The sequence below is a fragment of the Globicephala melas genome, chromosome 17 (genome assembly GCF_963455315.2).
Source record: "Globicephala melas chromosome 17, mGloMel1.2, whole genome shotgun sequence".
NCBI lineage: Eukaryota > Metazoa > Chordata > Mammalia > Artiodactyla > Delphinidae > Globicephala > Globicephala melas.
In genome coordinates, this window is record NC_083330.1 from 77117482 (window position 1) to 77131615 (window position 14134).

The following is a 14134-nucleotide window of genomic DNA, read 5'->3' on the forward strand; positions in this document are numbered from 1 at the left end:
AATGGGCCCAATTTGTGAAAATTCAGTGAGCTGTTTACTTCTTGGCATGTTTATATGTTCACATCTTTGCATGTCAATAAAAAGTTAGAAAAATACAAAAATTAGGGTACAAAATTTAAATCAAAATTTTATTTATTACCCTCATTTGTCTAAAAGGGATTTAATAGGCCACACGTTAACTTAAAATGTTCCCCTGAGATAAAACTGACAATCTTTTCCTATAATGGCACAAACACCTTAATGACACAGAGCACTGCTGGGAAACGCTATCTTTGAACATAAACTCCAAAGGGGCAAATACTCAAGGGGTTTTACTGCGGTCTCCTCGCCACAGTATCTACCAAAGAATTAACTGACTAGCTAGGGATTAAATGACTTTTCATTCAAAAAATATTTAGTGCACTCTTATAACCTGTCAGTCACACAGTATGAAATGCTAGAGCTCATGTTATGAGAAATTTCCTATTGAGGAATTTCTCACACTTGCTACTAGGCTGCCCAGAGGTTAATCTCATTCTCCTCAATGAGGCACATCTATGAATAAGGACACAGGATGGCAGGAGGACAGGTCCTGTGGTCACAGAGGCCGACCCATCCCAGTACAACCCTCTGCCTAACAAGAGTCACCGAGAGCCACTTTTCTTAACTTACGATACAGGAGAAACAAGACGTGGTCCAGCCAAAGATGAGTGGAGCCCACAATAAACTGAGTCTATCTGCAGCATTTTCTCTTTAGATAGACAAGGAGAATGGGATCTGGGAACATTTTTAGGTGCCCTGGGGTAAGGGCTATCCAAAATTTATTACTTTGTTAGAATCTTGGATATAATAACCATTTTTAAAAACTCAATAAAGAACGTGTTTGATTACTTGTGAGACACTGTTACACATAGGTGCCCAAGCGGCTAGTATATTATGAAGTTACGTTTTATTTGGCTTATTTGGTAGCCATGTTCTACATGTTCCAAATACAAAGTTCAACTCCATTTCTGACTAACACAAAACAGACAGAACAAACTAATGGTCAATAATCTGGACTAATTGTTCACAAGAAAGCGTCTATAAATAGGTACATGATGTTTTTATACGTGTGTGTGTATAAAATAATTATATTTAGTTCTAAGCCTTCACCTGGGACAGTTTTTGGAGCTGCTCCACCTTAATGCAACAGTCCTCCGGCCAGTGTCAGCATGAGTTTTGTGAGAGCTAAGCGTGAACTCAGCAGCCGTCTGGTCCTCACGGGGTCCAGCTCCTGGCCTGGGGTGTGGGCAACACCGAGGTGAGTATGACGATCCCTGTCCTCAAGGAGCTTCAGTCTAGTAGGGGATGAGACGTACTAGACTGTGAGCTCCTCGAGGGCAGGAAAAGTGTTGGGTTCTCTTGCCCAGTGACCAGCACCAGGCCCAGCTACGTGGTGCTCAGTGTTTGTGGAGCTGACTGGACCGGGATGTGGCCATCTGCGGCCCACAGGGCGGGCACGGCCAGAAGAAGCAAGAGTTCTGGACAGCCCACGGGCGGAGCAGGGAAAGAGGCTGAGGAAGACAGTAGGGCTGATTTCAGCAGGTGCAGAGGAGGCCTTCCTGGCGGAGGCGTGTGGTCAGTTTGGCCACAGTGTGAGAAAGGGATGGAAAGACACTGGCCGTAACTCAAGGAGCCTTAAGTGCTACTCTGGAAGCCTCAAACTAACACCGGGGGTGCCAGGAACCCACTGAAAGTTGTCTTGAGCAAGGGAGTTACTCTCCCACTTCGACATGTTTGGTAAGACTGACTGATGAAGTATGCGGGCCGGGGGCGGGGTGGCAAGGAGACCTGGGAGGAGGGAGTGGGTCTGAAGACCCTGAGGTGAGGATGCTCCGGCTGGCCAGCTGGCACAGGCGGGCGAGGAGTTACTGATGGCTCCCAGAGGCAGGTGGAGACAAAGGCCCCACTGTAACCTACACAAGCTGAGGGGCAAGAGGCAGGCAAGAGGAGACGGTAACGGCTTTGCTTCAGGATAAACACGATGTCCTCCAACTGAAGACACAGGTCTGGGACTTGTGGGAAAAGGCAGGACTGAAGCTAAAGACAGACGGAGGTGGGGAGCGAAGCCACAGGAACAGTTAAGACAACCAACCAAGGAGAAGTACTGAGCGGAGGAGAGGAGGCTGCGGAGAGAAGCCGGCGGATACCCAGAGTAAGGGGGAAGAACGCGCCGGGGAGGCGGGCAGGTGGAACTGGTATCAGAGGGGGGGTTTCATGGACAGAATGTATCAGATTCTGAGCAACGGTCAAGGAGGAACAAAAAAATGTATGAGCAAAACACGAAATGAAGCATGTTCGAAAACCAGCTCCAACAGGGACAGCAGGTATAACTAAGCTGCATGAGAATTAAGAACCTGGAGAGCTCCAGCCTGAAGAAAGCTGTCTTGAAAGACCTGAGGGGCCGGCCGTCACGCGCGAGGCCCCGGAAGCGGGCCCGGAGGGGGAGCGTCAGGGGTGTCACCGTGCGGCCAATGGTGCCGACCCCCACCTCCTCGGCCGGACTTCAGACGCTGGGGGCAGGACTGTGTTTTGCTCACTGCTGGGCCAACAGAACCTAGCTTAGAACAAAGGAGACACTTAGCAAAACAGCTGCTGACTGGACGAATCTCTCCCACTTCTCACTAAGGCCCTGCTCCTTCCCAGAAACATTCTCTTTGGAGGAAACTCGTCAGCCGGGCAGGTGGCGCTGCCGGAGGGGAGGGGAGGCTGAGAGGGTTCAAGCGCTGGGGGACAGGGGTGGGCTAGAGGAGCTGCCGGGGGCTTTTGGACCCTGACATTTGGTAATTTTTATGAAAAATGACGAGAATATAGCAAATAACAAAACTCAAATAAAATCAGGGGAGTACTCCAAACATGAAACAGCACATTAAACCATGGCGTTGGCTGGTTGGTTACGTATTATACTAAAATATCTTGTTGATTAAAGTATTAAGTCTCAATCTAGACTTTAGTTCGACAAGTGTTTACTGAGCACTGACCAGGTGCTGGTCCTAAGCTCTGCCCCAGGCCTCCAGAAATGAGCAAGACGGGATGAGGGCCACCTGTCGAGGCCTCTGAGTTTGGCCAGTAGCAGGTCAGCTCTGCGCAGACCCTGTGGGGCGGCCCAGCACACTAAGAAGTCCGTGTGTTCCTGCCAGGGGACTGGGGGCAGCTGGAGGTTTGGGTCTAATGGCGTCTGGCACGCCATTAGAAAGTAGGAGTCACAAGACGGCAGCTGAACAGGTAACGTGGATGCTGAGCTGTAACAACAGAGCGCTGAAGAGGTACCATAGGAGGGGCTAGCTCTTTGGGGGTGGGGCAGATGAGGCAGGCTTCCTGCAGGAGGCAACCCTGAGCTGGGCTCCAAAGACTGAAGAGAAGCGCCCTGCGGGCAAGCGGGGGAAGGCAGAGGCGCCGGGTGCCTCTGGAGCAGAGGAAGGGATGGTGTGAGGCGAGACTGGGGAGTGGGCGGGGACTAGACCACGCAGAGCCTGTGGGCTGTGCCACGTTGGTCAGCAGTCAGGGCAGAGACACCTGATCACAATTTGAAGTTTATTAAGACCTGAAGACATAATCTTCTTAAGGCTCTAACAATGTATAAATAAATACAAATCCATAAAGAAGTAATTACGTTTGCCCAAGAAACAGGTTTGCCGTACTGATAAAAGGACCTGCCAGGGAGAAGCAGCGGAGGCCTGCCCGCCCCGCCCCCGGCCCCGCCCCAGCCCCGCCCCCCATCCTACCTGAGCTGAGCTTTGAGCTCAGTGAAGCGGGGCCGCCGGCTGGGGTCGTAGGCCCAGCACTTGGTCATGAGGCTGTAGAGGGTGGGAGGGCAGTTCGGAGGCATGGGCAACCTCTCCCCGTTCTCAATGCGACCAATCACATCATTGTTCTTCACGCCTTGAAAGGGCTTCACACCGTGCATCAGTATCTCCCACATACACACACCTGCGAGGCGGGGACGAAAACACAATGGTAAACTTAGCAGCAGGAGTGCGATTCCCACGTTTCAGGAATAACTTCATAGTTCGTACGACAGAACCTCCTGTGTGATTACGGGCACATCAGCCAAATAGAGCCGCATTCAGTTAGCTCTGTTATCAAGTAAGAACAGGAATACTAATTTAGTATGATGCGAATAATGAAACAGTATTATCAAGAAAAAACCCATTACTTTTCTAAGAGGTTTATTTCTCTAAAAAATTCTCCATTAGAAAATGGCCCACCAGCTACAGTGATATTTCATAGCATAGTTTAGTGAACCAATTCAAAAAAAAGCTGAATGCATTTTAGATTTCCCTCCACTTTAGTCCAACCTGCTTATCATCACAGCAGCTGGCTTGAAGCTTAACAAAGAAAACCCTGCAACTTAAGTCTTATGCTTTCAGAATACTCAGATTCCTCTACAGGTTCCCATCACTTGGCACTCTGGCCACTCAGACCTGCACCTGAACACACTCCTTCGTGACTTGGCTTGTGCTGAATTCTAGATTCGATGCCTTTCATTTTCTTCTCCACCAGTTCTCTTCTTCCAGGTCCCTTTGTGAGTTTCCTGTGCTGCCTGCCCTGCCCCCTGGGAAGCTCCCGTCTAACCCACAGCAAGCGTGCCCCATACACCGGGTCCTGGGGGCAGAGGGGCTGTGACTGTCTTTCTGTATCTTCAGCACCTAAGATGCTGTGTGCCTCAGAGGAGGAAGGCATATACCATTATGCCATTATATCACATTAATGTGAGTTAGATCTGAAATTAGCCAAAAGTCCAACAACTTCAAAGTAAAGAGTATATGACAAAAATAATGCCTTAGTTCTGCTTTTCTCACCAGAAATTATGACAACATCATTAGTAATAACAACACTGGGTATCATTTCTTGAGACCTTCATATGTCTCTGGCACCTTTCCTTGAAGTTTACACTATCTTTAATTCTCACACCTTACATTTCTTTAAAAACTGTATTTTATCAAATCTGAGGTGCCATGATTATAAGAGACACTATTATTTCATCCAAAAAGGGGGGGATATGCTGCCCACTAAGTTGTAATGTGATCCTTTGTTACCTCTTAGAATTATTTTATTCTTACCAAAGAGCGGTTTTAAACTCATTCGGACAAGAAAATAGCACCAATATGAACAAAACAGTCTACATGCGTGTAGGTGAGGACCCACATGACTAACACACCCCCGACTAACACCAACTGTGAAATGCCACTGATTGGTGACAAATCCTACTTCCAGAAATGTGAAAAAAAGGCATCTTAGACCCTTTGAAATGTGAAGTCCTCTTGAGAGGACAAGTAACCTGCTCTATGGGTCACAAAGCTGACAGGTGAGGTCTTGGGATCTGAAGCCAATTGGACTCCAGTGCCTTCTCCAATCATGTCACTTCCTGTTTTACTGAATTCCTTCCTTTACCTAATATCAGTTAGGGCACTAAATGGTTACTGAAAGTCAACAGCAAGGAAGCAGAAGAAAAAATGAGAACACGTACTTCATGTATGTAAAGTTATTTTTATTTATAGGAAAAAGAAGGTGCATAAACTTAACAGGGCATCTCCTGGGAAGCAGTTCAAAATCCGGCAGAGAAAATATGCACACAGGACTATTCACAAGATCTACACGTGAGTGTCTGGACACAGAGAGGAAGCGCTGGGAAAGCAGAGAAAGGGAGTCTATGCCTGGACGGCACACCTGCTACCTGGGGCTTCATGGCAGAGCGGATATTCCAGGTGAATGAAGAAACTCTTTCCAACCTCTTCCTGAAGGTTAAAAAGAGTTTCAACCGGAGGAGAAGGTGTCAGGATGAGGTGTCCAGAAAGAAGGAGTAACACCAGGAAAGTGGGGCGGGGATGGAGTGTCATCCACACCAAAAAGGTGAGTGATTTAAAAATCCGGATAAGGTAGTAGAAGTTAAGTACTGCAGAGTGAACGACAGCCACACTCTCGCTCCACTGGAGGCTCTGCAAGAATGCAGCGCAGGAGGACGACGACAGGGACGGACTTGGAGCAGGAAGGAGGGGACACAGTGGACACCAGAGCAGCAGCAGCTACAGAACATGAAGGGTCACGCTTCCAAGACTTGAGACAAGTCAGGAAGGGGTCAGATTCCAGAACAGAGATGAAGGGCAATCTTAGACATGCTGGATCTGGGGGCCGTCGCAGAACCGCACGGACAGGTTAACCATTTACGTCACTCACATAAAAGGAATGTCTGAGGCCGTGGAGACAGGAGAGAAGGGAGGACACAGCACCTCCTTGAGAGGGAGGCAGGCGGAGTGAGAAGGGGCTAGGGGCAGGACCTTGGGCCCCGCGGGCCCCGCCTGGGCGCACGGCACACGCCCATGTCTAAGGAACCGGGGAGGGCGCAGGCGAGCAGTGAGGGAGGCCAGGCAAGGGAAGGCAAATCAACCTACAGACTCTGACAACACACAGAGCTCAATCCCTCTCAGAGAATACGTGAACTGTAATTCTAACACGAAAGTTTTCAAATACTCACCAAACATCCATACGTCACTAGCTGAGGTAAAACGGCGAAAATTGATTGACTCTGGAGCCATCCATTTAATAGGCAATTTTCCTTTGGAAGCTAGAAGATTAATTTTAGAAAGTAAAACTTCCCTGTCACCTGCTCAGGAATCTAACAGAGCTAGCTGAGATTTTTAGTACCAGAATCTTTGGGAGAACTGCCTTGCACTCCCTGACGCTGGGTCATCTGGGGGTGACAGAGGAGAGGCAGGGAGCAGGGGAGGAGGGCGGCCCGGTTACCGGGAGGCATCAGCTCCCAGCTCAGTTGTGCCGGCTTCATCTACAGGCTGGAGGCCTGGCTTTAGAAACGGCCTGGGAGCCACACACAGTCAATTCTCATTCACGGTAGTTACTCTATAAGGTCGCTTTGAACACCGAACCACTGCTCCCGGGAGAAATGTGTACGTACATATCCGTACCTCACACAGATTATAACCGTAAGTCCTACGAACTTATCCTGGTAGGTTCTGACTTCTTTGGAAAATGAGGTATGGATGTGCTGCTGACCTGCCTGAGGCCCTGCTCCCCGCCCCCCGGCCCCGCACGCAGGGGCCACAGCTGGGGTTCCAGCCTGCCCGACTGGCCCAGAGCCAGAGGTGCTGCCCCCCACTCGCTGTCCACCAGCCCAAACGGACACTTTGTCGCTGCCCTGGGCACACCCATGCCTGACTATGAAGGCATCGGAGTGTGGATTCCGCAAGTTACATGTCTCAGCAAGCACACGAGCGTGCAAACACAGAATCCACAAAGTGTGAGGACGGGCTGTGCCACCACCAGGACGTGAAGGGCGGGAGGGCGACAGAGCACAAAGGACACTCTCCGAAAGCCTGGCACTGGCTCTCTTTAGAGGCCTAAGATCCTTCCTCTGTGCCACCTCCCTCAACATTCTTTCACCAGATACCAGCCCTCAGGGAGTCCTAATTCCAAAAGGCAGAAACAGTTTCTCAAATCCAGCGGAAGTGAGAGGGTGTGGCAGGGGGAGGGGCGGGGGGAGGAGGGGCTGCCGGCGCCAGGCGGGGAGAGGCCCTGATCCAGAGGGCCCGGAGCAGGGTGCTAGGGTGCCGGGCTCTCTTCTATAAGCAAGGGTGCTCTCAAGACTTTTAATCGGAAGACAATTACATGTTTCATTAATTTTCTTCCACTGAACTTCATGCACCTTCATGACAACCGAGGTCAAAGCCTCTGATTCCCTCACAACAAATGACTCTCCAGCTGTGCTCCAGGCGAGGAACCCTAACCCCGAGGGGCTGTTCTCCTGAAGCCTGGCAGGATCTAGGCTTAGTGACCTCTCTGAGATAACAATGTGTGAACTCGTCAGTTGCCCACGTTAAGTGCTGTCTAGATGATGTAGAGTCTTGGCCACCGTGCTGTTTGGAGTTTAGCCCTTTAGTGGAATTCTAGGGTTTGGACTAGTCAGGATGTGAGGTAATAGGAAATGTATTTTAAAACAGTGGAAAGGTGGCTTGGTCGTTTTTAAATTAAATGACTACATAATCAAAATGAATAAACAACCAGACTTTTCCTTCCACATAAAAAGGATCAGGCTGTAGTATACAGAAAGCATTTGGACGGAGAACTGCCATCAGCTACAGTATAAAATGAAAAAGACTAATTCTGTACGTAAGATTAGGGCTCATCTTGCGACAATACGAAAATCAAACTGAGCAAGAAACTGGCCTTTGTAAAATGGTGGTAATAACTAGAAAATATACTAAAAGCGTAATATGGACTTATAATCCAAACCTTAGCTGAAGTACCAGGAATATGAAAATTAGAACCAAGTCAATCTGATTCCAAGATTGGGAAAACTGAAGAAAAAATCCCTTCAGCTAGAGTCCAGCTCCAAAGCTAAAGGATCAAAGTCTCTGGAGTCAGCAGACTGCAGATCTGTAAGTCCGGCGGCGTGCACTGAGCCAGGGCACCCACCACTCTGCGGGGAGGTTAGCCAGCTGTGTCTACGAAGTGGAGGACATCCCGGCTGATTCCAGCTGTTGGCTGCTAGAAATAAAGCTACAATGAACAAACACCAGTTTTGTATAAATGTGAGTTTTTATTTCTCTGGGAGAAATGCCTAGGTGTGTAATAGCTAGGTCATATGGGAGGTGCATGTTTAGTTTTCTAAGAATCTGCCAAACTCTTTTCCAGAGCAGCTGTACCATTTTACATCTGCACAAGCAATTTACGTTCTGTGTGTCTGCCAGCATTTTGTGTTGTCACTACCGTTACCTTAGCCATCCTGACAGGTGTGCACGATACCACCCCGTGGGCTCACTCTGCATTTCCCTGGTGGGTAACGTGCTTATGTGCCATCTGATTACCCCCTGCGGTGGAGTCTCTCTTCATATCTTCTGCCCACTTTCTATCTGTGTCCTTTCTTTTTTTACTGCTGAGCTTTGAGAGTTCTATCTGTAGTCTAGACACCGGTCCTTTGTTAGACATGTGGTTGGCAAATACTTCCTCCCACTCTGTAGTTTGTCTTTTCATCCTTCTGCCTGGGTCTTTTGCAGAACAAAACTTTTAAATTTTGATGAGGAAGAAGCTATCAATTTTTCCCTTTTATGTATGTTTTTGGTGTCAAGCCTAAGGACTCTTTGCCTGGCCCTAGATCCGAAAACTTTACTCCTATGTTTTTTCCTAGAAGTCTCATAGTTTTATGTCTTATATTTAAGTCTATGATCCATTTGAGTTAATGGCGAGTGAGTTCAGGTTGAGGGTCATTTCTTGGCCAGGGATGACCAACTGCTCCAGCACCTTTGTTGAGAAGGCTGTCTTTCCTCCACGGACCTGACTGTATACCACTGTCAAAAATCAGCTGAGCATATTAGAATGTACCTTTTTCAGAATTAAAAATCATTAGAGCTCCTGAGACTGTTTCTGATTTGCTGCTCTGACTTCTTACCTTTGTAGTAAGTGCTGTCTTCCATGTATCGGGATAAGCCGAAGTCTCCTAATTTTACACAGTCGTTTGAGGACACCAGAACATTCCGAGCAGCAATGTCCCTGATAAGGAAGAATTTGGGACGATACAGTTTAATACAAGGGACAACCCCCACAAACTCATCTATATTATATAAAGACATACAGGTACTCTGAAAGACAGCGTATATACAGTACAAACCAGAGCTTTACTATACACTGAAAAAGAGAGACACTCTTATTACTTTACTTCAAATATATTCCTTTTGGCAGATATTTACTCATTAATATGGTGATTATTACTTTGAATGATGGTGAAGAATATTCTCAAATAATGAAACCACTTATTAGTTTTCATGCAATCATATTGCCGGCTGCATTAACTGATAGACAGTACACGACCAGGGTGTGTAACTCTACGGTTACTAAAAAACCTCATTAATGAAAGTAAAATGATCTTTGGAACACTTGTAAACGATTTTGCTGATGCAGTCCGTTTCAGTGCCGGATAACAAAACTCTAACACAATGCAAGGCAAATAAGTTGTAAGGGCTTTAACTTGTATTCAAATGAGAGACCCAGATTATGAATAGAAATTCTGCAGAAGGCCAACAGATGTCACTCCTGGCGCTATGGTGTCCTGGAAAGTCCCAGGACAATATCTGTTTTAGGTCCATAGTGCCACGTAGAGGCTGTCAGTAGTATTTGTGGAAGGAATAATGGACCTGTTTCATACTCCATGTGAGGAAAAACCCCTCAAATCCATGTGTTCCCACGCCAGGGCACCACACTCGGCTGGGATACGCACAGCAGGACGTTTAGTGCCGTCCGTTTACGAGAGTTGGGGGAACGAAAGGTCTCAGGGCACAGTGAGAACCTCTCCCCACCTCCTTCCTGCTCAGAGGCAGCTCACCAGCTTCACACCCGGGTCTCACCTGTGCACAAATCTTTTGCTCTCTAGGTACGCAAGGGCTGTGCTAAGCTGATAGGCATAGAGGATCAGAGATGCTAGATCCAAACTGTATTTCCTTACTTGCAGAAATGACCTCAGCTTTTTGAACAGTGACCAAAAAAGAAAAAAGAGAAAGAGTTAGTGTCAGAGACTAAAAATCAACAGCAGAAGAGCTATATTCAAAAACAATGCTGATCATTTCCAAATGCATTTTTATGAGAATGGCTTCAATTCTACCCTAATAAAAAAAGCATAATGAAAGAAACATATCAGCTCAGAAATTATGGTTAATCATTCTTTACTTGAGATCCAATTGCAAAATTGGAATCTTCATGAGTCTAGACACATTTCTGAAAAAATACGGAAAGATGCTTCCAGGGAATGAATAAAGGCACAGTATAAAATACTGCCAGATAATGAGAGCTGGAGAACAAACAGCTCCAGTTACCGTTCCAACAAGCCTCCTCCACAGCCATGGTCAGTCCACCTCCCTCAGACCTCCCCATGCCCCAGGCAGACCTGAGCACAAGGGGGTGAAAAGGAAGGGGAGGCAAGAGGTTCTCCCTCTGCCCCCAGGAGGTTCTGGGTGAAGAAGGATAAAACGGTCCCGTGTTGGGTATTTACGCACTAGGCTTACTGGTCCTTACTACCGCTATCATGACTAATTCAGCTAAATGCTAATAATACAGCAAAGAAGGCTGATGAATTTAACACTCCAATCCTACAAAATCTCCTACACGAAGGAGAAATATTGATGATTTAAGCCAGAAGAATTAGCAAACTCTCCAAAAACAAAAGCAGAAAAATAATGTGAACCAAAAAGATCCGTACACACTCCATTTTATTTGGCAAGGCATGGTAGAGGAAGGAAAGACACCGGAGGGGCCTCAGATACTTCACTCGCCAACTCTGCTGCCCAAGCTGAAGAGGACAGCAGTGGGAGGCGCCAGGCGGTGGCCTGTCCTCGGAAGGCAGGGCTGACGCCGTCACGAAGAGGATGACGGGCCCAAAGCACCCTCGGGTTCCTGATGACAGAAAACCCCAATTTTCATTAAAAGCAAGACTGTTTGGTGTCCTTCAAAGACGAAGTAACGTGTATAATGTGTCAGAAGGTTAAACTACTAGGTTTCAGTGCCACAGAGTCATGTGTAGACATCTCGAAAGTTGCCGTGTTTGCCCCAAGCAGGGGCCCACAGAGCAGCCTGGGGACACAAACAGAGGCTGTGTGGCTCAGCAGGCCCGGGTGGGACCAGCGTCCAGGCGGTGGTGATACACCGACTCAAGAGCTTCTGTGATCCAGACAGAGTCAAATAAGGACATCGGCCCACAGTCTGTTACTCACGTTTTAAAAAGAAACTGTGACTAACATGAGTTGGTCTGAAAGACACTGAAAAGTGAATGCCCAAAAAGATGAAGCAACTGTTCTGATCTACGTAAATTCACCCTTAATTTACCCAAACTCCACTAACGTTACTTCTTTCACTCTCAAATCCCTGGGCTTGTTCTTCAGACAACAGCAACAGAGAGGGAAAAAAGAACCGCTTGATCACCTGTTGCTTCCAGTCCTGACAAATCCTTTGGATGGGAAGACACTGCTGCCAGCACTGAGTTAGGGGATTACTTGGGAACTTACTGATGCAGACGCTCTACTCATATTCACTAGGGTGTATGTCGCACACTTCCCTGAGGGGCAGGCGGAGCGGGTGGGAGGCAGAGGTGGGGCAGGTACCTCTCCGAGCGTGCACAGCTCCATGATGATCCAGACGGGGTTCTCTGTGATGACTCCGATCAGCTTCACAATGTGAGGGTGGTCAAACTGACGCATTGTTACTGGGGGAAAACAGTGGTCCACGGTCAGTCTTTTGAAGATATTTCAGTTTCCTTTAGACTAGTTCAAATAAGACTCAAGGCATTTTAATGGGGAACTCCTTGGTAGTCCAGTGGTTAGGACTCGGTGCTTTCCCTGCCAGGGCCCAGGTTCAATCCCTGGTCGGGGAACTAGGATCCCACAAGCTGTGTGGCACAGACAAAAAGTAAGAATAAAAAAAACTCAAGGCTAATGATGTGGCAACTGGGAATTCAATTCCACCGGTCAGGTCAGCTCACAAGTCGCCATAAAATGGCACAAAAAAAGCAGACCCGTGAGGCACAAGATGCCACTGCAGTGAACTTGTGAGCAACTTTACAGGGGGACCTACTGTAAGAGCTAAGGGTTAAGAAAACCTCCTCTTATTTTCCACGGACAAATCTGACCTGGGGCTAACTTTCTAGGTTTTCCTTTGGAAATCTCATGAAGTTGGAATGTGTGGTTCATTTTCTAAGCAATACCCTTCACGGTAAAAACCACCCCTGATTGGTAAGTTGCTGATGAGGTGGGTGTGAGCGTGGGTGTGGCTGGGTGTCCCCTGCAGAGCCCCAGAGCCCACAGCCACGGGTTTGTGAGGGCTTCTGCTTTGGACCCGGGTGGCTCCTGAGTCCACCATTGTGGCCTCATCCCCTCACAGTACCTGATCACTATCAGGGCTAAGCAAACGAGTCCCCGGACTGCTGTGAGGACTTCCCTACAGGAGAAATGCTGGCCTGCTATTTCCAGTCCTGCACTCCCCTCAAAGAAAGTCTGATGCCAGATATGGCCTGTGGCTGTCACGTGAGTGTGACTGCCTCACTGAGCCCAAGATGACCAAGAGGGCCCTGCACATATACGCACATACCTATGCGTGGGTGTGTATTTTTAAGTGTGTATACATTTCTAACATCTAATATCAGGGCTAAGAAGCTCACCTGCACAGTACACTGACTAGGATTAGTGAGAAGCAGGACAACCTTCACAGAACTCCAGAACCTCAAAACAGGAACTGACTTTACATGTGACCCACTGCAGTGGTCCCCAAAGTACCTGGACTTCATAGACTATTGAAATGAAGAAAACTTTTTTAAATTTGGGGGACCAATACAGGGTTGATTTTTGTTTTGTTTGTTTGTTTTTGTTTTTGCGGTACGCGGGCCTCTCACTGCTGTGGCCTCTCCCGTTGCAGAGCACAGGCTCCGGACGCGCAGGCTCAGGGGCCATGGCTCACGGGCCCAGCCGCTCTGCGGCATGTGGGATCTTCCCGGGCCGGGGCACGAACCCGCGTCCCCTGCATCAGCGGGCGGACTCTCAACCACTGCGCCACCAGGGAAGCCCTGGGGTTGATTTTTATGATGCCAAGCAAGGACATTAGAATCACAGCAGGAGCAAATATCTTTTAGTATCCATTTTAGTATGGAGCCCAGTGTGGACTGCAACTCAGTGCTGGATACGTCTGGAGTAGACAGGCCTCTCACTGTTTTCACTCTAGACACCCTACAGCCGTCCCTCAGTATCCACAGGGAATTGGTTCCAGAACCCCCAGGGGGAAACCAAAATCTGCAGATGCTCAAGTCCTTCTGAAAGACGGCAGAGTATTTGCACGTAACCTACGCACATCCTCTTTATACTTTAAACCATCTCTAGATTACCTGTAATACCTAATACAATGTAAACGCTATGTAAATAGATATCAGAGCGCAGCAAATTCAAGTTTTTGCTTTGTGGAACTTTCTGGAATTTTTTTCCCAAATATTTTCAAGTGAAGTTGGTTGAATCTGCAGATGCAGAACTTGCGGATACGGAGGACTGTATATCCTACCAACGCACCCAAGGATTACACTGGCTTCTTGCAAAGTCACCCCACATTCACTTGAGAGAACTGAAACCCTTAAGGT

General features: G+C 47.9%; 1 protein-coding gene across 22 annotated transcripts in view; it reads right to left on the reverse strand.

Moving 5' to 3' along the window:
* The window catches only part of PTK2 (protein tyrosine kinase 2), a 254311-nt gene that overhangs the window by 46592 nt on the left and 193585 nt on the right, over positions 1–14134 (reverse strand). For 21 of the 22 annotated variants that reach the window (XM_060287148.2, XM_060287149.2, XM_060287147.2 and 18 more), the window contains 5 exons: positions 12120–12220; positions 10374–10489; positions 9422–9522; positions 6494–6583; positions 3744–3948 (listed from right to left, as the gene is read on the reverse strand). In XM_060287148.2, coding sequence (XP_060143131.1) covers positions 3744–3948; positions 6494–6583; positions 9422–9522; positions 10374–10489; positions 12120–12220 — 613 coding nt within the window. The remainder of the gene's footprint in view (positions 1–3743; positions 3949–6493; positions 6584–9421; positions 9523–10373; positions 10490–12119; positions 12221–14134) is intronic. The other variant, XM_060287143.1, reaches the window with a different exon arrangement.